Raw genomic sequence first — 23,759 nt, forward strand, 5'->3', positions numbered from 1 at the left:
TAATTACCATCCATTGACGGACGGGACATAAACAATCTTGCGGGAGACAAGCAAATCATGGCTTAGCCAAGCAGATTGGCAGTGTGCAGTAAAACGGTTTATGCCGGAAAAACATAGCATTAAAGCAAAATCAACCGCTTTGAACTGCTATGTTCTAACTGCAAGCAACAAAAAGTGGAGCCATTCCTAACTGGTTACTCAAACTAAAAAGGAAATTATTGCAAGTGCTTTTACAAAAATGCTAAGACGTACGGACTTCATTTTGACAGAGCCTGACGTCGTTAACTAGCTGTTGTTGTGGGAACTTATTATTCCTCAATTTGGTATAACAACAGTATCCGCTGCAGAGCAATCTTGTAATGTGGGTTTCTTAGGTTTCCTAAGCTTCTTAGGTTTCTAGGATTTTCGAGAGGAAAGTTTTCCATGTTTAACGGCAAATACTTCCGAGCCTGAAAATGAACAAGAAGGCGGCAGTACGGCGATCGGTTCGGACCGGAATCGGCTTTATGGATCCATGCTGATCGATGTACAGATACAGAATTTAGTTCTGCGCCGTTTGGCGATCATAGCTTTACATGGTTATAAACAATACAATATATATAATTAGTATTTATTGATAGTATCACTGTATCAGTAATTATAGTATACAGCATGCAGTTATTATAGTGAGCGGTTAAAGCAGTTGTATTACTGTATGTGTCGCTCTACATAATGTTTCGCTCCCATAAACTAGAATCGAGCGGATACGATTACGAGGTCACAATTTTTAAAGTGCCGGCAAGAAAGTGCGCTCCAACTGACCAAACCAGATGACGAGAGTTAACCCGAATATGACCCGGAAGGAAGACAAAAGGAGTTTGACCTATCGGAAGAATGAATGAATGCAATCACCGTTACGTTGCAGGTAGAATACTAAAAGGTCGATAAAATCGTCGCAGTCTCTCCTACGTACAGCCAGATTAAATGGACTGCACTCGTATGAAACTCTAGGTTCTGAAGCCCTTTTAATTAAAACCGGTCTGGGAATTAGGTACGTACATGTATACAATTTCCCGAAAAAAACGCACGTCATGGGAATCAACTGTACGAATATCTGCATAAGACACTGATCGTTCCTTACGGAATTTGAAGTAATGCGACAAAGACGTCCTACTGTAGTAAAGTCAACTTCACTGACCAGCCGTTGCAAGACTAGAGTACTTATATCTCTCGATTGTCGAAATGTGAGGGTTCTTTAGTGTCGTCATGATAGCCTACCACAAGTTCTCGCGTATCACAGTTCTGTAACGCGTATTGCTAGTATTATTTCACCGCAGCGGCAGTAAAATTATGGGTTTTCCTCAAGAAATTTTCAAAATAAAAAGGAATTTTAAGGACTATCACCGACTAGAACAAAGATAGCTTTCATGCAAATGGCTTTCCGGGGCGAGACATGCAATCTGCCACGTGAGGACTGGCGGTCCAAGCTGCTGGGGAGTGCTGCATAACTGCTTAACACCGCTGATTACCTGATAAAATGAAACACAGGAGCACACGATTGCATTTTTTCGCTAGTATACCGAAGTGCGAAATATTCATCCCCGAAGGCACGGAAGCGCAACGGGTAGCGGTCGGATTTCGAGGCACCAGGCGCTGCTCGTAATAAAAAAATTGCCTGGGTCATATGTGTGCCGAAGATCGTCCACATACCACGCACATTCCTGGCGTGGATGTTACCCTAAACACCTCTACCGGCTTGACCAAGTGTTCCGCGATACTCGGAGGTCATAATCAACAAACGCCACAACATACGTATGCGCAAGCATCCTTATCCACTTAGCTAGACAGTTAAGGGGTCAAACGTACGGAGGGACTCCTTTACAGGTAGTTCAGTCTGCCGCCCTCGAGTTTACGGTATATCAGCTGACATCGCCTTCTTCGCTACGCGCGCGCCCACTGATCTCGAGACTATCTATGCCCACGACAACCTAGCTATGCTACCGCTGCTACACCTGCGTGGAAAGTCCTGGCCGACGCAGAAAAAATTCTTGCAAAGCTATTACGCCAAGTCCAAAAACATGGGACGCGCCTACAACGCTCAGTGGGTTTTCGCAGCTATAGCAGTTTTGAAAGAGCAGAAAGAAGTCGCTCATGATCACCTAAACGCCGTACCGGAATCGGCTTTATGGATCCACGCTTTGCCCGCAGGGTTTCTTAGGCAGTTTGGTGGAGAATACAGACTTTCGAAAAGGTAATGCGCTGCGCCTTGGAACACCTGTCGACTGTCGTGACTGCACATTATTGCGTTTGTGGACACCTAGTGGACAGCTTGTGACGAGTTGGGCAGGCATATGGGCTTCGGTGCAAACGGTCAGCTGCAGTAGACTGTCAAGGCACGGTGGATCGAGTTGGTAGGAATTCATACAAGGGTTAAAGACGACCGGTTTTCCCTCTAGAATGGAACCCAAGACCTTTCCGTGAAGGTCACAAAAGACCGGATGTGAAATCGGTGAACCCAGGGAGCAGGGTACGACAACAGCGGTAAATCAAGCCTGTGTGCGTGTGGACGCTTTGGAAAGATTCTGTGAATATTGACCTTACATCAGTATTTATCCTATTTTGTTGTTAAAATGTATAAATCTGATTTGTGTAAAACAACAAAATGTAGTTTAAGAATTTTCGAAGAATTATTCATGCTGGTTGCTAGTACCGGCATTAAATTATTAGGTGCCCTTGCAAGGGCACCTAATAACTGCGAGCACTTCTTTTCGGTATTTCGCAAACTTTTTTAAAGACATCCTTTACCAGTTTAAGGTAAAGGACAAACGACAGATTTATGGGAAAAATAAGGGTACCTTTAATAAGTATCATATTCCGGTCGATACAAACTAAGTACCAATAACAAAATTTATAACAGAAACACTTCCTCTATGCTATCCTGGTCAGGAATTGTTCCCATTACACATGTTGTATTTCCACGTTGCATTTGGATAGATAGTCGCTGTTTAAAGAACTCTTTCGCCCGTTTCTGGCCAGTGGAAGTTGCTATGTCGTTTCCAACCTTATTCACTAGCGTTTTAGTTCCGTCTCCCCAGGGTCCGTAAATTTCGAGGGCTGCAGATACGAAATCGTATCTTGATTATAGCCAGGCGTGTTTTAATTTGTCAGTTTCCCCCTTTTGGCGTGTTCAGCGGCTGCTCCGGCGTTCGCACGGGTACGGTCTATATACGAAGCGGCAAGTATGTCCACACAGGTTACATCGACTGCCAGCGGGTTTCCGCGTTGCCATGGTACAAGTACAAATACTAGCGTGATCACATCCGGCCTTTTTGCGATCTTTCACAGAAGGAGCTTTTGGCTCCATTCTTGCTGGAAAACCGGCCGTTTTCAGTCCACGAGTAATTTCCCGCTTATACCGTCGCGTCGTGGCAGTCTTCCTGCTAAACGTTTTCATCTGAGCCCATGCCGGCCCAATTCGTCAACTAACCCGCCACAAACACACACGTGAGGTGTACCGATTGGTGCTCCCAGGCGCAGCGCGACCTTATGTGAACGACGTTATTCTCCAGCAGATTGCCGAGACAAGCCTGCGGATAATGCGTTTATGGGAAGTGTTTTCACGAAGAATGATTTAAGAGTACTGCATAAAAAAAATGACAGGCATCTTGGGTGGCGCATTTACATAATTATGGCAGTGTCGCCTAGATTTGCAAAATCTGAAAATTTTCCTGGGCGTGTTTTTGACAAACAATATATGGAAGGATGCAGACATGAAAATCTCATTCCTATGGTCATGTCGTTTTTATTGGGATTATGGTTTAACGTTCTATCGGATTCGCTGCTGCCTGTCGACCAGGCATTGAAGTCGTGTTTACCGGGTTGTCTGCTCCTGCATGATACAATCATGAATAATTGAATGTATTGCGACCGGTGATACCAACCGTAAATTAATCGCGGGATGGCGAATTTTCATTTCTTTAATTTTTTAGTTAGCATTATTATTATTATTAATATTGCAACTACAGTATCCAAAGTTAACAAAGCTGATATAAAATTGTGTAATAAAAAATTCATATAATATACGTTGAGTAGCAAAATATATTTTTAAATTTTTAAAATGGGTGCCTCTGACAAATTGGGTGCAAATAAGATGCCTATAATAAACGTGGGCGCGAGTGGTTGACTATAACGGTTTCCAAACTAATCACTTACTGTATATCAATTAATAACCGCAACAACAGCATTCAACGTTCTTTATTGATGTCTTTATTTCGGTTGTATTTTTAATTCTTAATTGTGTATTGTTGGCCGTAGTGATATGAATTACGACTGTTATGTCGCGATAAGCAACAACAGCATGTTATGTAACTTTGTGTTAAATTTGTAATGATGGGCTTCGAAAAGGCCCCAATATTTGCTGACAGTTTTTAGAAATCAAGTCTTTATAATTACAATATTATCACTTAGGCAGCTACGCATCGAAATCTTCAGTATTACAGTATATTACTCAAGTGACCCCAAAACACGGCAGCAGCCGTTTAGTTTAATTAATAGCTGTCACTTACAAATTTACAACTGCAGTTAAATAATGCATTACACTTTCGACCTGTAAGCCCCAGCTACAAAACAATCTTTGCTAATTTTCTGTCATAGACCATGTTTTCATATTGCAAAGGCTCACAGCACCGCGGCCGGTGCATTGTATACACCGCTAATTACCGGTGGTAGTCGACAGAAGTATGAATACTTCAAAACGAGCATCTATGCGCTAAAAGAATTTCTCGTATGCATAACGGTGACACAATAAGGTCATAGTTCGTGATTCCGTAAATCCTGTCGTACTGCAGTGAATCATCCTATTTGTATAAACGAAAGCAAAAGCAAACCCACCTAGCAGCATCTGCAGTATTGATTTCATTAGCAAAACACTTGAGAAATGAATGGATGTGCTGTACTGCATTACTTGCAGTTGCTTAAATACTTGCCAGCGTTTAATGATATGGTGGTAATATGACAGATCACGATACATATCCGTCTTGTATTGTACCACATATTTTCCTGCTAGTTTTTGGCTGCTCTAGCTATTTTCTTTTCCTGGCGGAAGCAAGGGAAATTTGAATCTCCTTAAAATTACGACCTACAAATGCTACGTTTGAGGTAGTAAACCGTAAGCACATGAATCATTCAGAGTCACTTTAGCGTGTACAATAGTGCGGGTACCTGCGAGTATCGCATAATTTCACCACCTGTTGCTCTGTAAAGACATTCGCTTCTGGGGCAGTGAGCGTGATCGGAGACCGTTGAGGTTCCTGTGTCATTAAGCTCCGTCTTCCACACCGCTTACGTTGTTTTGCTTGTACGAGCCTTTCTTTAGTGGTGGGTGAGTAACATGAAAATCTGCCGATTTGTTATTTTGATAGTGAATACACAGGATTTAGTAAACCGCTCATCTCGGTTGGCGCAACAAGTAATTTGGTGTTTACTTGACGCGAAACGTAGACTGTAGTATTTAATGCTGCAATTTTTAGCCCCGTATCTTTCGCGAGTTGTGATTGCACCTTTAATTATTGTGAATCTGCGCCTGGAAGTTTTGACGATAAATTTTGGGAATTCGAGAAATTTTGGTTGAATATCTAAGAACACTATATTGAATATCTTATTGACAGATGTGGATAGAAATTGATGGTTGACAACCTAATTAAGTGGAAGAGAAAGTCTGTTGCACGGAAAAGTCCAAAACCGAGAAGGGGAAATTACCGGTGGATCCAAGCTCGAGGTAAAATTATTTTTTCGCTGCTAAGATGCGATTAATAGCTCTTGACATACAGACAGTCTGTAGACAAAAACAACTTTTTTATTGTCACTTGTCTAATTAACATTTAACGCGATTATGTATGACTGGTTAAGCTAATGGTAAATGCAGATCCATATATAGAATTTCGGCTAACAGACGTTTAGGTCTATTTTAGAAAGGCAGTCAGGGCCGGCGACGCAAATACTTCTTGTTATAAACCTGCATGCATTTTTTTTAAAAAACATAGAGAATTCGAAACTGCAGAGTCTGATCCTGCAATTACTTGCTAAAGACAGCGTCAAGATGTCGGCAACGGAAACAGTGATCCGCGAGAGCAATGAATTAAGCAATGAAATTGATACATCGTCGGAGGCCGATGCGACCAGCAGTATGGAACAGAAAATCCCACCGGATGCGGGCAGTTCCTCTGTTGCAACAGGGACATATAAAAACGGAACGGTGGTACGCAATGCTCCAGATTCCAACACCGAAGATTCTCAAGGTAAAATTGCGTATGATGTTCACAACATACGTACAATACATTCACTACATCAGCGTGTTTTTGTTCGACGTGCTCGGTTTTCAGTTCATAGACTACGAGTATACGAGTATAACGCATTACGGGTAAAATAATTATGTAGTTGTGTATTCACGTGGATAAGCAGTTAATTTGCGAATTATTCGTTTCCTGTCTAGAAAATGTTTGGTAACAAGTTAAGGGAAGTGGCCCGGTACATGGTACCAAATTCGTGTACATGCACGAAAACTTTTACTTCCGCGCACTCCCAAACACTTTTTTGTTTCGGTTTATGACATCTTGTACCCAGAAGATTTGTATTCACTGACGGGAAAACCGTTTGTGCGCGCAGCATCCGGTTCGGGAGTTATGGCTGTCAGAAAATCTCAAAAAGTTTAAATGCGTTCAGGTGTACCAAAAGTCTCATTATGGGCCGATCTCCCTGAGATTTCGCACGTAAATGCTCATGACCACGAAGAACGTTTTTACACCGATCCACTGTTCTAGCATGTTTTTCAAATTTTAAAATGAATTTCAAAAATTTTAAAATTCGTTTTAAAATTGGAAAAAAATCATGGAAGTCTGGATCGGTGTAAAAACGATCTTCATGGTTACGTGCATTTATGTGCAAAATTTGAGGGAGATCGGTCCATAATGAGACTTTTGGTACACCTGAACGCATTCAAACTTTGTGGAATTTTTTAACAGCCATACTCCCGAACCGGATGTTGCGCGCACAAACGGTTTTCACGCCAGTGTATGCAAATCTTTTGGGTACAAAACGTCATAAATCGAAACAAAAATGTGTTTGGGGGTGCGCGAAAGCGAAAGTTTTTATGCATGTACACGAATTTGGTACCATGTACCGGCCCACTTCCCTTAAACGGCTGTGACCTATATTTGTATAACCTTGGCGCTGCGTTAACGCCGGTGTTTCGTAACTTGGTAAAGAATTTTGGTGTTGGCAGTCTGCTCCTAAAACAGACGTTTTGATATCTATGCGTTGCAACAATATGTTTATATCATTGTTATGCCTAAATAGAAACGGCAAAATAAGGTTAACGGGAATTCTAAATTTAATAATGATAATTCTAAAAAGCACAAACTGCAAACAGTTGTACCCGGCTAAAGTCCTTACAGCTATTTTATGCAGTCGCAAGTTTAAGCCTTTTAATTTGGCAATTAATATTAATACTCGTATACAGAGTACTGGGGAAAATCCGGTTGTCTTTACGATATTTTGCCTTTTTATTACAGGGAAGACGCGGATAGTATGGTTCACTTTTAACGTTCGTATTTCCAGTGTTTCGCGAAACATCGCGTAGAAGTACCAAAGTGCCCGTACAGAGTTGTACTTACACTAACAATTTTATACAGTGCGATTGTAATTGTAGATCCCAGTTTCAACACGATTTCATCAACATCGCCCGACAAGGATAATGGCGTTCCGCCAGGGCAGGATGAGGTGAAAGTGCATAAACCGGGAACCATACTGAAAACCGGTCTCTACACCAAAGCATATCACAGCGAATATTCCGATTACTGATACTTCCAGCGCTACCAGGAGCTTGCTTAGTTTCCTGAATTCAGTATTTACTTACTCGTTTTAATTTAGTATATCACTGACAATGACCATTATGTTACGTGCTCCGTTAGCCAAATAGTTGACCAGCTTCGCAGTTTACGCGCGCCTAAAGCATGTATTGTACAGATGCAAATGAATATGATAATTATTGTTTGTAGTATCCACTATCCACCATGATATTTTTGGCTACACTGGTCTGGCCTAGCATTTATGTAATAATAAATTATTTGGACTTGATCTAGTGTCGTTTTTAGTGTACTGTATAAGCAATGATAAATGTTGATTTCTGTAGACTACCGTATATCGTACGGAAATTACTACCGAAGTGCCAGTATCTGCTTCCCGTTAGTTGTGAGACAGAATGATTACATCTATATTAAATTATCCATATCGGTTCGTAAAACTCTTGGTTCTTAATAATTATTGTAGTTCTCTTGATACGACTAAAGCATACTGTAGAATTTGCACGTACAAATTCTCAAGTGCACGTACACATCGCTAGACATAAACACTGCGAGTACTGTATTGTAGTTACGCGAAGCTCTAGTGTACACTATTTTTAGTAAGTACAATACTTAACTTTTTGGGTTGGCCGTGCATTGGGCAATAAGTTTAGTTTTGTTATATGCAGCTACTGACGCCGACCTGCACCTTTGAATATTTAAAAATATGGAAAAATGATAAAACTGTACAGTATCGTTATATCTATAGATGAAAACACCCAGAACAGCTGACACATTAATATCTTTTAAACTTATTGTACGCTGAATCTTCTACCGATTAACGGAACCCGATATCGAAGATGAAAACAAAAAAGTATTGATAAAAACCATAACAATCCGAACGACAGATTCGTATATTATACTCCTGGAAACTGACCAAAGGACATCACACCACACACCACACCCTCATACATCACACCACCTCTCTTTCACATTAATTTTCTGTTTTCCGGTCACAAATGTGTTCGCCCACCCACGGGTGGCATCTGGTAAAGTTCCAATCCAGTTGCTGGCTTTCTAACACAGTTGTCGCATTTTCATTTTTTCCTAATCGTAAGTTTCAAAGCAGCTTCGAATTCTTTCATGATTTTCATAAATTTATCTAATTAAATATTATCTCTGATAGTCCGCAAGCTTGGGTGAATGTTTTAGTCAACTTGTATTGAAGGTATTCCAGTTGATTATTGTCGTGGAACCTTAATTCGCCATGCTGAGCTGATGCTTTGATAAAAAAGTAGATCCAAATCTGCTTTGTTTCGCACCAAGGAATGCACCTGAATCCTACCGCATTCACTCTCGCAGGATCCGCTGGTTTTAGTAGCGATGCTGCCAGTGCCAGCACATCCACCGCCAGCACCGCAGCCCCACCGCCCAGCAGCGGAACTATCCAGCCCACGACGAACCTCAGCATCGCTCCGAATGCTCCGCAACCGTCACAAATAGCTTCTGCCCCGCAGCACTTGCAGTACATTTTCCCTGCGCCAGGTTAGTGCCGCTCTCCATTCTGAACTGCTTTCGATGGAAGAATAGTGTTTTTGCATTATGAATTCATTTATTTGGGAAATGGTGCAGAGACTGTTGAGTCATGCGCAAAACTTGTCTGGTGTTGCTAGTCTCAACTCTCAAGTCTGTTGAATAACAGAGCTCAGTACAGGATGATACTGTATGTTGTGCGGATTTTGTTGACAGGCCTGAACATGTTCTCCATTCAGCCGTACAATTATCCGTACCCCCACCAGCCCGCTTCCACTCTGGCGGTGGTGAGTACCGTGGCTGGATCGCCGTATGTCAACATTCTCGGGCAGGTGGTGGAAATGACGCCTGGCGGAATGAACATGAACGCTGCGCAGCGAACTTCTCTTGCATTCCCTACACTCGTGTCGCGTCCACCAGACGCCAACGCCACTGGTTAGTTGTCTGTACAGCGGAAACCATAATTCCTTCTGAGGCAGCATAATTTTCTAAAAGATGGATTTTATCGGGACATACAGTATATGGAAACTGTCGCATCATAATTCACCAAACACTGCGTAGCATTAAGTAACCGTTTACTATTGCTATAATTAAGGATTACAAGCGATATTTCTTATGAAAAGAGTGTTGTATTTCTGAATAATTTCGAACTGTGTAGAAGAATGTTATGACACAATGTTTTATAGCCAGAAAAGTTGCTAACTGGTGATTCGCATTAACAGTTCCCAGGTTTTTGTGTAATACTGGAAGAGTTTGCAGTCGAAAGTCGCCGTGTTTGGGTTACTTCGTGTATCTGTTTTATGTCAGTTGTTTTGTTATTTTTCCGAATCTTTTGGGAGTAAATTCTTCTCGTTAGAGTGTGGGTATGATTCGAGTGATTACGGTTGATGGACTGGTTTTGCTGCAGATATTCAGAACGGAATGCAGTTCCCAGTCGCACAACTGGATCCGTCCGTCAGGATTGCACCGCTTTCTCCCGACAATCCGGACAGAACACTGCACATTTCTGGATCGTTGGGCCCACCGCGCAGTGTCCCGGGTCAGTGCAGTACTTCGGGAAATCTGAAACATGTTTCCCCTCTCTTCGGCGTTGCAAACCTATTCATAGTAATTTCATACTGAATTGTCTTATTACTTAGTTTACCGATAAAATTCCGAGGTAAAAAAATCGGGAATTTGTTACTGGCCATTCGATCTTATTATCAACTTTTGGGTTACTTACTTCAGTTGAATATGAAAACGTTAATTGACAACGGTACGTTAATTGATAACAAAAAACGTTAATTGACAAAAATACCGCCTTGTGCCATAATTTTGAAGCTTGCAGGAATTATTGTTAACAGATTTTGGACGCAGTGCAGAGTACCAGTATTGGTACTGCCTGCATGTTTTGAAAAAATGAATATTACTGTAAAGAAAACAGGTTCAAAACTGTGAATGTTAGTTCCAATTTTTTTAAAATTTTGTTGTTACTGCGCAGTTTATGAAACTAGATGCAGCTGCTTACGTCATGCGAGGGCAGTAACTGGGCGAATATTTCTTGTTTATAGTCTTTGACGGTCACGTAATTTTTCAAAAATCGACGGTGAATTTGATTACTCTGCCTTTGCAGGTTCGCCTATTATGAGTATAGCGGGATCTATGGCGCTACCTACGTTGAGCTCTCCACCGTCCTCAGCTGTCGGTGATAAGGCTGCAACTACGGAGTTGAGAGTTGTTGCGAATTCTACCAGATCGGACATTCACAATTTTTTTGCCGCTATGAATCCTTCGCTTCCCGTTGTACCTACTCCTCATTGTCAGCCCAGTATTCCCGTTATTCCCACGATTACGGTCGTTGAAAATTCTCCACAAGCACCTAGCGATGCTAGTCTGTCGGTACCGGTCGAGCCTTCGACTGCGAACGATAAAACGCATGCCAAATCGGGTAATCCTGTACGCAAACGACCCAGGGATCTATTGCGGCATGTTATCGGTGGGCAGACGATTTTCGAAAGCGTTTCCGGGCCGTTTTCGGTTAGTGTTAGAAATACTTTCGAAAATTAGTGAAAAAACTCGTTATTCATGGATGCTACCAAAAAAACAATGTACACGTACAAATATGTCAGAATTTTCTGTTGCTTGAAATTTAGTTTGGCCTAATTGTAAGTTGTAGGTAGTAGTTTTTCAGGGACAGAAACAGCTATTCGGTTTAAAAATGTGTAATTCTGAAATAAAAAAACCTTTGCTTCGCCTTATATTCCGATTACATCGTACAACGCCACTTTTAAAATTCTTGTTTTTTTAAGGAGGCGCAAATGGCTTACATCGAAGAATATTATGCGCACAACTTCGATGCCAGCGATATCAACGAAGTGCTAGCTCAACCCGAATTGCTGAAGGATGAAGTGGAAAATGGTGATGATGCCAGTATAACAGGTGCGTACTTGTAATACAGTGAGCGGTCAAGTCAGTGTGGATCAGAGCTGGTCCGATAAATCATCGGAGGCCACCGATATGTCCGATAACTCCGATAATTCCGATGTTTTCATCGGAAAAAGCGGTATCGGAAAAATTCTGTATCGTATCGTAGCGGATCGGAAAATCTGCTTATCGGGCGGAGCGACAAAATCTTTAGCGTAGCGGGATTTTCACCCGATAAGCACGAAAAAATGATTATTTTAACACTTTTAGACTCAATTTTCAAAGAAAAAGTGAGACAAAACGTAAATTTTTAGGCTGATGCCTTACTAAAAACCGCAAAAAAAATCGTTGAAACGCAATTTCAGCCAATAGACTACCGGTAATTTTAAAAAATCGTAAATTCGGTTTTTCGGTATGCGCCGGTGAATGCCGGCCAGTGCGAATTTTTACTTAAATATTTTCTTTTTTTATCGGAATATCGGATTTATCGTATCGGAAATTCTGTGCAAAGTCGTAGCGGTATTGGAATCGTATCGGACAGTTGAAATATCGGAGCGGTGACGAAAAATTCGTATCGGACTAGCTCTGGTGTGGATTCTTATGATTGTTATAAAATTGTTGTTGTGTTTAGACGCTAAAAAATGTGATTTCTGCCAGTCATCGAAAGGTGAACGTTTTTTTGCGGGAAAGCGATGTTTGTGCAAGGAAGGTTGCTCGCAAAGTTTGAATGTCGCAGCAAAACCTCTTGAGAAGAAGCGATCCGCGGCTAAAAAGAATAACGCTTCTGTGGAAAAGAAAGGTGCGTATGTATTTTGTTGCTTCGATGTTGAGATTGTTTAAATTTGTTGCGTTTACACTAGCATTAGGCATTAGATTACGTTGGGCCCACATTGTTTGTTGACTGTATTGAATATTACGAACCTTAAGTTTTTAAATGTTGGATTGTACTATGTGTTTGACTGTGGATGTGGATGATACAAAGGTGACATCGGACCTTTCTTGAAGAAACTTTTTTTTGATTGCAGCTTCCCCAGCTCGTGTTGCCAAGCCAAGAGTTATTAAAAAGATGCGCGTTGAGCCACCTAGCCGCAGGATTATTCCTTCAAAGCTGCTGCCCCCGACAGTGCAGAGTGTGGCCATTCCTCCACCGAATATTCCTGCGCTGGTAGAGCGAACTGTTCCCACTGTTGCACCAGTTGTTTCTGATGTACCTCCGGTTCCAGAAGAAATGGCAGTGCGTCACTACTTCCCGAAAACAATTTTTCGTAGTGGTCTGATTTTGTACGTGGAATAATAGAGTAAATTTGTTTGCAGCCTCGCGATGTCATGGGCGCTGCTCCTTTGATTGTGCTGGTGAAGAGAAAGCCCGATCTGGACACCTGGACGGTAAGTGCCCGCATTTAGAAAAGTGAATGCTAAATACCGGTTGACAACCACGTGTTTGCATCAAGTACTTAGTAAGGAACGAATGAGATTGTCTTATAAATGGATTCTGGGTTTTAAACTGTATATGGAGCTGTAATTGTAATCTTCGATTGCGACTGTACCTTTCGTTGCGTTAAATGGTACGTTTCGCGTAAAACTATTACGTTAAATATGGATAATTCAACATAGTGCTTAAGTACATGCGCAAAGGTTGTTCCGCTTACGAAGCTGGGTCGCCGGCGTCTTGCATGACAAGGGAATGTGGGACCGATTGTGAAGTTAATCAGTTGAAATCGCATATTGTTTTGCAGTAACTTTTTTTAACAATAGGATGTTTTTAGGTGACTGATATCGGCACATTGCTGTTATCTATTCGCGGACTGAGTCCTTTTGAGCAGAAATTCACGGGCGACGAGATCGATGGTCAGGCCCTGAAGCTGTTGGTTGATCCTGAAAACAATGTGGACGGAGAGAAGCTCATCACGGAAATGGGTATGCCAAAGTGGGCAGCGTACAAGCTCAAGCACATAATCCGTTTGTTGACGGCAACCGAATTCCGGAGCGAGTATCTGTATGACAAGCTGTAAAAACATTCGACTTCATATAATTCACCTGGCTCTGGGTTTTCCGGGTTTGTTTTAACGCATTTACATAATGCTTTTCCAGTGGTCCGTTTTATTTCGGACGGCCATGTGAAGTTACCCGTGCAGGTGCATTTCGGTTCGTCTGCCATAATTATTGTGGCTTAAATTGTTATGCAGTGGATTTTTAAAGACTTTTTTTAAACGTTTTAAACGGTTATTTTACATTCTCGTTCGATAATTTTAATCCTTTTACCGTGTTTTCCGAATCTCACGGGCATTCTGAATTGATTTTTTACCCTTTTATTGTGAAGCCAATTGTCTACTGGTTTTTCACAGTTTTACACTTAGATTATGAAGAAAAAGTATCACAGCAATTGTCCGAAACCATCAATCAGTGCATATAAAACCAACTCTGGAATACTTCCCACGATAAAACAACACTCGACCATCAGTGATTTGATTACCAACTGAAATTCCTTCCCACCATCTGGTAGAACATGTCATTATAGGGGCGAAAAAAGTGGGTCAGTTTGTCGACAACTTCCGGTGCTACTTCGGGATGCTTGCGACCTTTGGTATGGGAGAGGCACTTATCCGCATACGGATTGACCGTATCCCGTATACAGTAGAAACCTTTGGTGGTGTTGTAATGAAACTGCTCCGCACGGATCTCCGCCGGCAGCCGCAGGAACGCCTCTACCCTGCGCAATTCCTCAATGGGATTGGCGATAAGTGTGTCGCCATCGACGATGAGGATCTGTTCACGGGGAAACACTCGCAACCACGCTGTCAAATGCTTGTAATAGAGGCTGACCCGGATGGGCTTATAACTGACATCCACACTGCCGTCCTCCCGCAACACACTGTCCTCGAAGCTCAAGTAGTTCTTGCCTTTTTTAATACGATTACTTAATGTCTGTGTATAGTCGGAGATGACCCTTGTCACGGGATTCTTAACCACCAGAATTAACGCGATCGATGCGTTCATGGATTTAACGCGTTGGGGAACATAGCGCGTAATGAAATATGCCGGTGATTTCTCCACCGTTATCTGGTCCTCGTAAGAAAACGGCATCTGCCGACGGTACCATTCCCGGCCTTTCTGATAATTTTGTTCTTCGTCGAAAAAATGTACTTCGTCCGAGGCTTTGGTGATCCGCGAGTGCAGACTGAGGAATTCAATGAGCGCTCGTGTGCCGCTCTTGCGGACGCCGATAATCAGACACGACGGCAGCCGCCGCATCAGGCGATCACGGGTCCAGCGCGGTTTCTCTGTGTTGAGGGGAAAGAAGAGATCCGAATACAGCAGCGGTGGTGTCCATGTGATCAGCCATGGATACATTGGAGCTGTGATATTACGCGGCGCATAATCACCGGATTCTGGGGCGCTTATCAAGGGAATGGCAAAATACAGAAGCAGGATCATTAATAAAACGATACTGATGACGACAGTGATCGTGTGAGAAAATAATCCAATGTGTGACACCGTCGATGAATATACTGCAGCCGTCGACGCCGGCGTCTTGGCTGCGGATGTAGCATTCTTGCCGGCTGGTAATTTAAAATCAATAAGCATGATTGGTATGGGCGTCGCGGGGATGGGGATATGTTTCCTGTGGTGGTCACTTAGTCGTTTATCAGCATCTGTAACATGAGACGCATCCAGTTCAATTAGTGGATCCGGCAAGAGTCGCTCACATTTAATGCTGGCGAGCATTAATAATACTGCAGTACAGCCGGGATATACCGTATACACAATACGATATCGATATGAACTATGGAGAATTATACATATGCGCATCTACTTGGTACATTCACACTATAAATTACACACTGGATATTCCTGTCAGTTGTCGCATGGCCTAAAATGGCACTTCAAGACTACAACAGCAGCACTCTCTCGCTCTCAGCTCCCAAAAGTCACGCATCACATTAGCCTTCAGGGGAGACAGACGAAACCCGGGAGACCTTATGGCAGTGGAAAATTAGATGCCGAGATCATATGTTAAAAACATATATAATACATACTTGGAAATAATTTCCTTAGCCCTACAAATTCTGATGCGGCATTTGATTTCCGAGCAGATGCGCAAGTATGTTTGAATACCGTCTAATCAAAATAAAGTGTGCATTCGCCGCACAGGGACTCAGAATGTACTGTATTTCCCAGGCATTTTGTAACGGTGGATACAATTAAAATGGACACAAACTATTTTCATGATGGATTCCGAAGCAACAAACACATAGTCCCGACAATTTATTTTCTCGCTGATGCAGATTTACTGATTAAAACTAACGAATTTGTACTGATTTAATGCCAGCGCAATGTAAATGCACTGCCGGCTCATTCTTGAACGTGTATTCTGCGAATGCGACAAACTTGTGCATATGCAGCGCGTTAACATTTCATAAAAGAGAGGATTGATTCTGCAATCCTCAGCCCCGGTTTGTCCATCTCCAAGCACAATAACACGGAACATAAGTGGGTTAAACAGTAAACACAGTGGGAATACAATTATCAATTCACTTAAATGCCAAACACATATTGATCAACAGCTTATGCGGGCAACAACTCCAAATGGCCAAAATCTTGTCTTCCCATACTCGTAACACAAGGCTTCGATCTACGCAACACACACGTACAAGTGACCGCAGTATGTGACCCCTATCAACAGACAAATCCGTCGTGGAATGTTGGAACACTTGAATTCGCCGGTTACTGAATACGATTCTTTTCAGTTCGGGACACAACCAACAACTTAAATTCAAACCGGCAACAAACAGGTCTTAACCTCACAACTGACCACTGCTGGCCGGCTATTTTTCCAGCGATGATTAATCGCCAGTCTATCTGTAGATGGATTGCGCGGTGGCAGTAATTTATGCTTATGAAGGGAGATTTTCTTGTCAAAATAATTAGCGTGACTTCTGGATGGCCTGTTGCAGTAGTAGCCATGGTCAGCGCAGACTGACCACCTGCCGTTGTCAGTGCGGACAACAGCGCGCGCAGACCATCCGCTCAACCGGAAAATTAACCATCTTTTATCCATACTTGTCTGAGTTGTGGGCGGCTATGAGAAATCCACCGAGTTTTCTTGTTTCCACAAAGGGATGAATCGAAGCCCTTCTTACTATAGAAAGATCGTTAACCGTTTAAAGTCACTGTATGTAATTATCATGTTCTACGTATTGTTCTGTTGTTCACATTCACAATTACAAAGATATTCTCAATTGCGTGATTCCATATTTCTGCTTTCCAGTTTACAAAATAAATTAAAAGGTCTAAGAACCAACAGATAGCTGTGGAGAAAACAGAAAATAAATAGGGTCCAATTACTTCCGAATATTTTAAAGTGAAATAAATGGCAGTATCCTTTGGCCTGTTTAAATAATAATTAATGCCTTAATGGACATTCTACATAGTATAGCAAATCATTAGTATAATAAACCATTGTGTCATAAAGGAAAAAAGAGCGAATTAAATGTTGCTTTGCTAGCTATTGAGCAGATGCACATATTGAAGGAAGATAGATAAGAATTAATCAAATAATTTACATTCATATTTTGTACATTACTGGGAGAAAAACGATACGCGTAAAATATTCTTGGATCTAAATTCACAGCGACAGATCGCGCTTAATGACAGATTTGTCGTAATCTATCCCCGTATCAACACTGTGGTTTTTGTATGTCCATCACGAGAGAGCGAGACCAGTCTGGACATTTTTCCCGTCCATCACCATTATATCATCTGGAAGATGTTTGTAGCAGCAGCACCTCGGCCTCACAGATTTAACTGTCCTCAACCGTCCTTCATCTATCGGCCTCTGACTAATTAGTGAGAGTTTTTTGCTCATTAAGGTCAACAGCAACTCGCTGACAGAGCGATTTATGGAATTGCATGAACAGATATGAAAGTCACCAGTCAGCACAGCTGCTTCCTGTAATATGCATAAAATGCATATTGCAGGATGTATCTTAACCGCGATGGTCGTCAGCTGCTATCCGGTATCTGACACACATTCGCCATGGAATTACGTACGCAGTGGTTTGGGGGTATTTATATAAAGTAGCCCTGGCCATGAACGTGCCAATCCGCCACTGCCCGTTATGCACGCTTGGTCAATTCGGATTAAGGCTCTTTCAGCGCGTCCCGGCACAGCGCTCGCGTGAGCTTGGTTTTTGTTGCTCTTGCACTGGTCATTTCCATTTACGATAATTCCCCAGCGTGAGAAAATATTCCAGAGGGAAGACTATAGCAGCTGGGATTTTGTGCCCGGCGAAAAGTAGGGCTGCGTGTGTACTGGCCGTTGATATACCGGATAGATATCTACGTTAACAACACGAATCCTATTTAGTAAGTTGGCTGACCATCGGCCATCCGTCAGTACACCCGAGTCGGGGCATGGGAAAATGGATTTTTAATTCGCATTAAATTCAGTCATGCCGGTATTATACTGGGGATTTTGTAAATAAATGCCCAAGCGGAAGTCAAGACGTGTATCCGAGCGAATAGCCATCCTAGCCTCAAGTGTATTATTCTAGAACAACTATAAATAAACGGATTTAAATGTCCAAGTCTCCGTTATTACTGTAGAAGAATGTATAAGAATAAAAAATAAACAGATGTAGATGCCTGTGTTTATTTTCGCATGCTGTGTAATATTTTTGTTGCGTTTAAGGATGTTATGCGTCCAAGTGATATTCGTGAGAGGGAGATGCGCGGTTCCGGGTCGCATAATCAAGGATGGAAAGCTGATACGCTTACTGAAACACCGGCTGATATGCTGAGACGCTCACCGAAACAGTATTAGCACTTACCATAATACTTTACCATGAAAATCACAAACAATATAACGTTAACGATAGTTTTCAAAAGAATATTGTGAATTAAAATATTAAAACTTGCTGTGAAACAAATCAAGCTGTGCAAAAATTCTCATAATCGGCATGAGACTGTGCGCTCATATATAGATTTTCTGTATTGTGATTTGTGCATCATATTTTGCAAGAAGCCAGCCAAAGCGGTTTTCAATGCATTTCCGTCACAACGGAAATCATCGTTTGCAGTGACAAGAAGACCATAGACATGATGTACGAGCGGGCAATGGTCAAGAAATGTTGTATATAGCCAAGACTCAAAACGATAATTGCTATAACAGTTTGGCGATCCACAGCGGAAAGAGCGACGCATCCTCTCTTGCACGATTCACTATATAAATCTACAGCGAAAACAAAACAACGATGATTTATAACCCGAGATTTAATCGACTTTTGATGGGATTTTCTTGTCCAACATCCAGCCGCGAAATATGAGCGAATCTGTGAACTATTCTCATTTCTCATACTCCGCACACACTCTTTTGATCATGTGCGGGGGTCCATGTCAGGCAAAAGATGCATCATATCTGTATATTGTCATATGCCGTGCATCGGCGCTGTTTATATACGAAAGTTGCCATCGTCAGATGAATCACCGGCGGAGTTTAAAGAATTTTTATGTTCAGCTAATTGAATACAATCATCACATGGGGTATAACTCACGCTGTTCGTGTTTTTTTACTACCTTTAATAAATACTAGTGATACGTCATATACAGTTTGTACGTAGGCATGCGACGCAGTTTATGCCAAGCGACAGCCCGAATAGCCCGAAAATAACAATAGCCCGAATTATGGTATCTGCATAGTATTATTAAAAAGGATATCAAAATTTTGCAAAAAATTGTATACCAAAAATAAACATTTATCAGAAATTTAAGTGCACCTAGAATCGATAATAATTTTAATGGCGAGTAAAGTATTAAATAACTGCGGAAGGAGCATGTACGTACGCTGATGATGGAGATTCGGCGCCGGTATGTAGATATGAAGCAGTCATGCCGCGCTGATAATTTAATCAGTAAACTTGTAAATCAATGCAGAATTATTAATTATTTGACTTGGAAATTATTCTATGACGAATCAGTAATAATCCAATTATTGCGTCCAAATTACTGGCCTTGTTAGCCGCAGGTCAAACCCAATAGTGTCAGACTGGAGCTGCCGTATTACATCCCAGTCCATCCCTTCTGCACATATAATATAAGACATCTCCGCACAATACGTATGTACCGGGTTTTAATGAATAATTCATTTACACAAAGCTCATACACAACATCTGAGCTGTAACCAACCGCCTTCTGTTCAAACCGACATTTAAAATGGGCCGGACTGACGGGCAATATGTTTGCTTAGCATTGACATTTAGCATATGCGAAATTCTTCTTTAACACATATTGACTTATGGCTTTCATCGGGCGCAACTCCGACAGATAAAAACAATAGGAATTTGCTCGGCTGTTGACAGAATTAACACAACTGCACAGGTTTTCTTATCTCTTCCATTATTGCAAATATTGTTTCCGTTGCTCGCACTTCTCTCTAAAGTAATTATATGAGTATATGTACGTTATAATTCTGACAAAAGTATTTTCTTAAATTAGGACGCCATGCACCTACATATTATAAGAGAATAAATCTTACGATTGATTTATTTATTTAGCGGTATTAAATTTTTGAAATATTTCCTGTACCTCTAGTTCTGTAATGCTATAGAAAGTATTTTATTTTCGCATGATTTCGGGAAAAAAATCATAAGAAAACAATAGTTTATGTGCAGCCTTCCGATAAAATCGTCCCAAAACTGTGTCAGAATTTACCGGCATGTGCGTCTGTACATGTCATTAAGCGTTATCAGTATTAGAAGAAAAAATCAGTGATGATTATCGGCGAGTTGTCAGCAGCCGGTATCCATTGCGCACGTCTGTTATAAGCAACACACATACAGAAACACGCAAATCCGACTGCGCATGGTCAGCGTCTGCACCGTGCTCATTGAGCACATTACCATTTATAATGAGGTAATTCCCCACAGTTTCATTTGCATACGGTATCCTCAGATTATCCTTGTCGCAGCCATTGTTCCCTCTATCGCGGCTGTCATGTCCTCAAGTGCCCCTAACAAACTCGACAGTACACACGAAAATGACCTCCTGCCACGTTGATCGTCCGCAGCAGTCAGCAGCATAGACAGCTGTGACGGCGGCACCGGCGGGCGGGCGGCTGCTGAACGCTGATGCCTTCACGGTTGTTTTATTATTTGGCAGGGAAAATTGATTTTCACTGGTCTGACAAGTAAGTCATTTATAAACAACATCGTCAGGGAATCTAATAAAAAACACACACAGGCTCAGCCAGGAACGACATGATGGTTTTTAGCGTGGGAAATTTCGATGATGGCCACCGATGGAGCAATTGTATTAACTGCTTCATGCTGCAATCACTGCACTGGGATGCTATAAATTAATTCTGCGCACTTTCGACGTTTAACGTCCACGATCGATCCGCGCGCAATAAGAATACAATTATAAACATTTTACTAAAATAAAAGATATATCAGCCTAAATAATAATTAAAGCATTTGCGTACATACCAGTCGAAGTCACTTGTGCTGGACTACAAAAAATAATTTGCTGCAAGTATAGTTATAAATTCTTTCGGTTACGGCGCTTACAAATCTTTCGTGATATTTACAGCGACGTGTTAATTTTAGCAATTACAGTCATATAATACCACATTATTAGATCTTGCGTGCTACTTTTGACATGACTGATCCCAGGCATTTCACAGGTACAGTCAATCTTTCAGCCGTTATAAATATACAAGTTACAGATCGTAAATTATAGCTGCATTTTACGTGTCACACATAAACGGCTGAGCCAGTGACTATCGCACTTTTATTTGCCTATATATTTGTGTGTGTCTCTGTGCCGTTTTCCATTTTGTGGCTATGGAAATCAATAAACCCACTTTGACCGGTCATGCAGACTAGTAATGTGGTGCGTGTGTATATATTGTTGTTACGATCGCCATGCCAGCCTTAAAATTATTATCTGCCTTTACGCCGTCATAAAAACATGGGACATCCATATGAAAACGGAACCGGCTATTTTAACCCTGTTTGTGTGAAATTGTAAATTGTGTGTGTGCTTGCACTTTCAACATGGACAATCAATGGAATAAGTGCAGTTTTTTCCTTCGTCGACCGGCTTATCGCGCGCGCCTACACTAAGCCGTATATAAACCGGGGTTTTAAAAATCAGTGTCGTCAACACACAGAGCTCCTACTCTACCGCACATTTAGCCTGATTATACAACGTAATTCATTGGATTTAACTGGTAGTGTATGGCGGCCCATTCTGCATAAGTAAACTGATTCGCATGCCTGTGCATGTTTAAACAAACATTTGCTGTAGCGCCCCAGTCGATGAATAGCTTAAACGCCCGGAAAGTGGAGCGAATCTATGCAGTGGCGTATTTCTCGGTATACGCGCTGCAGCAGTGCAAAACGGGGAAAACGTCACGTTTTCCAATCCTCACTGGATAATGCCGGCTTTTTTCTCTTTCCGTCGTCCACTTACGCTAATACGTTTGAACATCTGATACCTGCAGCGCTGAATTATACTTTAAGGGACTAACCAACGCTCCCTCCAAAAACTGATTGCTTTTCCCACCAAGTAACGCCCTGTGCCTGCTGTGTACACAATGCCAACTATCAGCGAATTTTAGTGAACAATGCAAAAACCGATTCTAACATAATTTTGTTCCGCCTCCCAGGTAAAAAATATGCTAAACAAAATTTGTAAATTTGTTACAACAGGTTACATAATACTTTCAGCTACTTATTTTCACCCGTCCATAATATTTAATTTTGCGTGGTAGCAAAAGGTCGTTTTATTTCTCCATCGAAAAAAATTCATTTTCTTCCCATTACAATAGTATTGTACAGCTCACCATATCGATCCTGTTCGAAGTACCAGTAATATGCGCAATGATTGCTGTTAATAATTTTTGCAAATATTGTTTGCCGCCCTTACCTTTCATTTTCCTCTGAGTGTATTTCATCGCAAACGTCCGATCTTCTTGTGCAGACCACTCCACTTCCAGTACCAATTGCGTAAGGGCAAACACTTAAAAGAGGTGCCGATAATCCGTAGATTTAAAATTCAACGACAAAAATTTCATCATAAAAACACATAATTTTTTACATTAGATAAAGAGCATTTAGTTTATTAGTTTACTGCACATATTCTTGCTTTGCTAACCGTCAGTAACAAATCAGCATTCAATCCCATCAACACTGCTTAAATCAAGTCAGAAAAAATAAACCAGATAAACATTTGTGATTTTGTATCCAGTGTCCCAAAGATAGCATCAAAACTTATGGTGGGTGTCGTTATACCGCATTTGCATGAAAACTGTTTTCCAGCAAATAAAAATACATGACAGCAAGTAAGCAGTTGACTTCTAAACAAATGCTTGTACGCGGCTGCGGTTGTAAGTAGTGCAATCAATTCCCTCCGAATCTCTTTTCCAAATCGACCCGCCAACGATACAACTGAACGGCCGGTGATGACGGAAGCTCCACCCAGCAGCCGGCTCGTGTGGCTCATCATCCAATAGTACCGTAACATCACTGATGGTGAGATCCGCGATTTCGGGAACATGTTTTTTTATAATCTTAACAGGCTTTAGGGATATCTTTTTATTTTACAGAAACGGCTCTAATTTTGGACATTTGATGATGAATTTGCACATTTCTTGATAAAATGCAACGACAAAAAACAGCAACATGTGTTACATTAAGCATCCTCGGCTGCGAAGTATAAGTAGATATCTTATGTCGTTTTAATTGCTCTATTGGCCACCAATAAATTCCGGAAATGTGTGTGAAAAACAATAGATTTTCTGAATGTGTAGATACCAGAGAAGCTCGTGCAAGAACGTTATGGATGTCATTTGGAAGACACCCATTCAACACCGGAAATGAGTTTTGTGATTCCTTATTAAAGGGCATTTACAGAAATACGCCATGTTTATATACCAACGTGTACTGGAAACTGCACCGGTTTTCTACCGAAAATGGTGGTGGAAACAACGCTGTTAAGAATTACAAT

The 23,759-nt window shown here is 41.4% G+C and overlaps 3 protein-coding genes across 12 annotated transcripts; 2 read left to right on the forward strand and 1 right to left on the reverse strand.

Annotated features, from left to right (window-relative positions):
- The first annotated feature begins 4,935 nt into the window (after positions 1–4,935).
- On the forward strand, positions 4,936–8,154 carry LOC129589070 (uncharacterized). 9 transcript variants are annotated; one of them, XM_055483558.1, is made up of 5 exons: positions 4,937–5,136; positions 5,261–5,359; positions 5,646–5,755; positions 6,021–6,275; positions 7,685–8,151. In XM_055483558.1, exons 3-5 carry the CDS (start codon positions 5,662–5,664, stop codon positions 7,834–7,836), a joined length of 501 nt encoding a protein of 166 aa, XP_055339533.1. In that variant the 5' UTR covers positions 4,937–5,136; positions 5,261–5,359; positions 5,646–5,661; the 3' UTR covers positions 7,837–8,151. The 9 variants fall into 9 exon arrangements, with proteins under 9 accessions (XP_055339534.1, XP_055339535.1, XP_055339533.1 ...); XM_055483559.1 differs by having other exon boundaries at positions 4,936–5,355; positions 7,685–8,152; XM_055483560.1 differs by lacking the exon at positions 5,261–5,359 and having other exon boundaries at positions 4,936–5,136; positions 7,685–8,152.
- Positions 8,155–8,913: 759 nt separating this feature from the next.
- On the forward strand, positions 8,914–14,158 carry LOC129589116 (polyhomeotic-proximal chromatin protein-like). Its single transcript, XM_055483650.1, has 9 exons — positions 8,914–9,362; positions 9,567–9,785; positions 10,258–10,389; positions 10,963–11,366; positions 11,639–11,768; positions 12,385–12,552; positions 12,779–12,987; positions 13,068–13,139; positions 13,520–14,158. Exons 1-9 carry the CDS (start codon positions 9,146–9,148, stop codon positions 13,763–13,765), a joined length of 1,797 nt encoding a protein of 598 aa, XP_055339625.1. The 5' UTR covers positions 8,914–9,145; the 3' UTR covers positions 13,766–14,158.
- On the reverse strand, positions 14,028–23,155 carry LOC129589117 (heparan sulfate glucosamine 3-O-sulfotransferase 1-like). 2 transcript variants are annotated; one of them, XM_055483651.1, is made up of 2 exons: positions 22,680–23,155; positions 14,028–15,406 (listed from the first exon to the last, which is right to left on the reverse strand). In XM_055483651.1, exons 1-2 carry the CDS (start codon positions 22,705–22,707, stop codon positions 14,223–14,225), a joined length of 1,212 nt encoding a protein of 403 aa, XP_055339626.1. In that variant the 5' UTR covers positions 22,708–23,155; the 3' UTR covers positions 14,028–14,222. The 2 variants fall into 2 exon arrangements, with proteins under 2 accessions (XP_055339626.1, XP_055339627.1); XM_055483652.1 differs by lacking the exon at positions 22,680–23,155 and adding an exon at positions 19,596–20,089.
- Between the last annotated feature and the right edge of the window lie 604 nt (positions 23,156–23,759).

This window comes from Paramacrobiotus metropolitanus, unplaced genomic scaffold (assembly GCF_019649055.1).
Source record: "Paramacrobiotus metropolitanus isolate TYO unplaced genomic scaffold, Prichtersi_v1.0 Parri_scaffold0000033, whole genome shotgun sequence".
Lineage (NCBI taxonomy): Eukaryota > Metazoa > Tardigrada > Eutardigrada > Parachela > Macrobiotidae > Paramacrobiotus > Paramacrobiotus metropolitanus.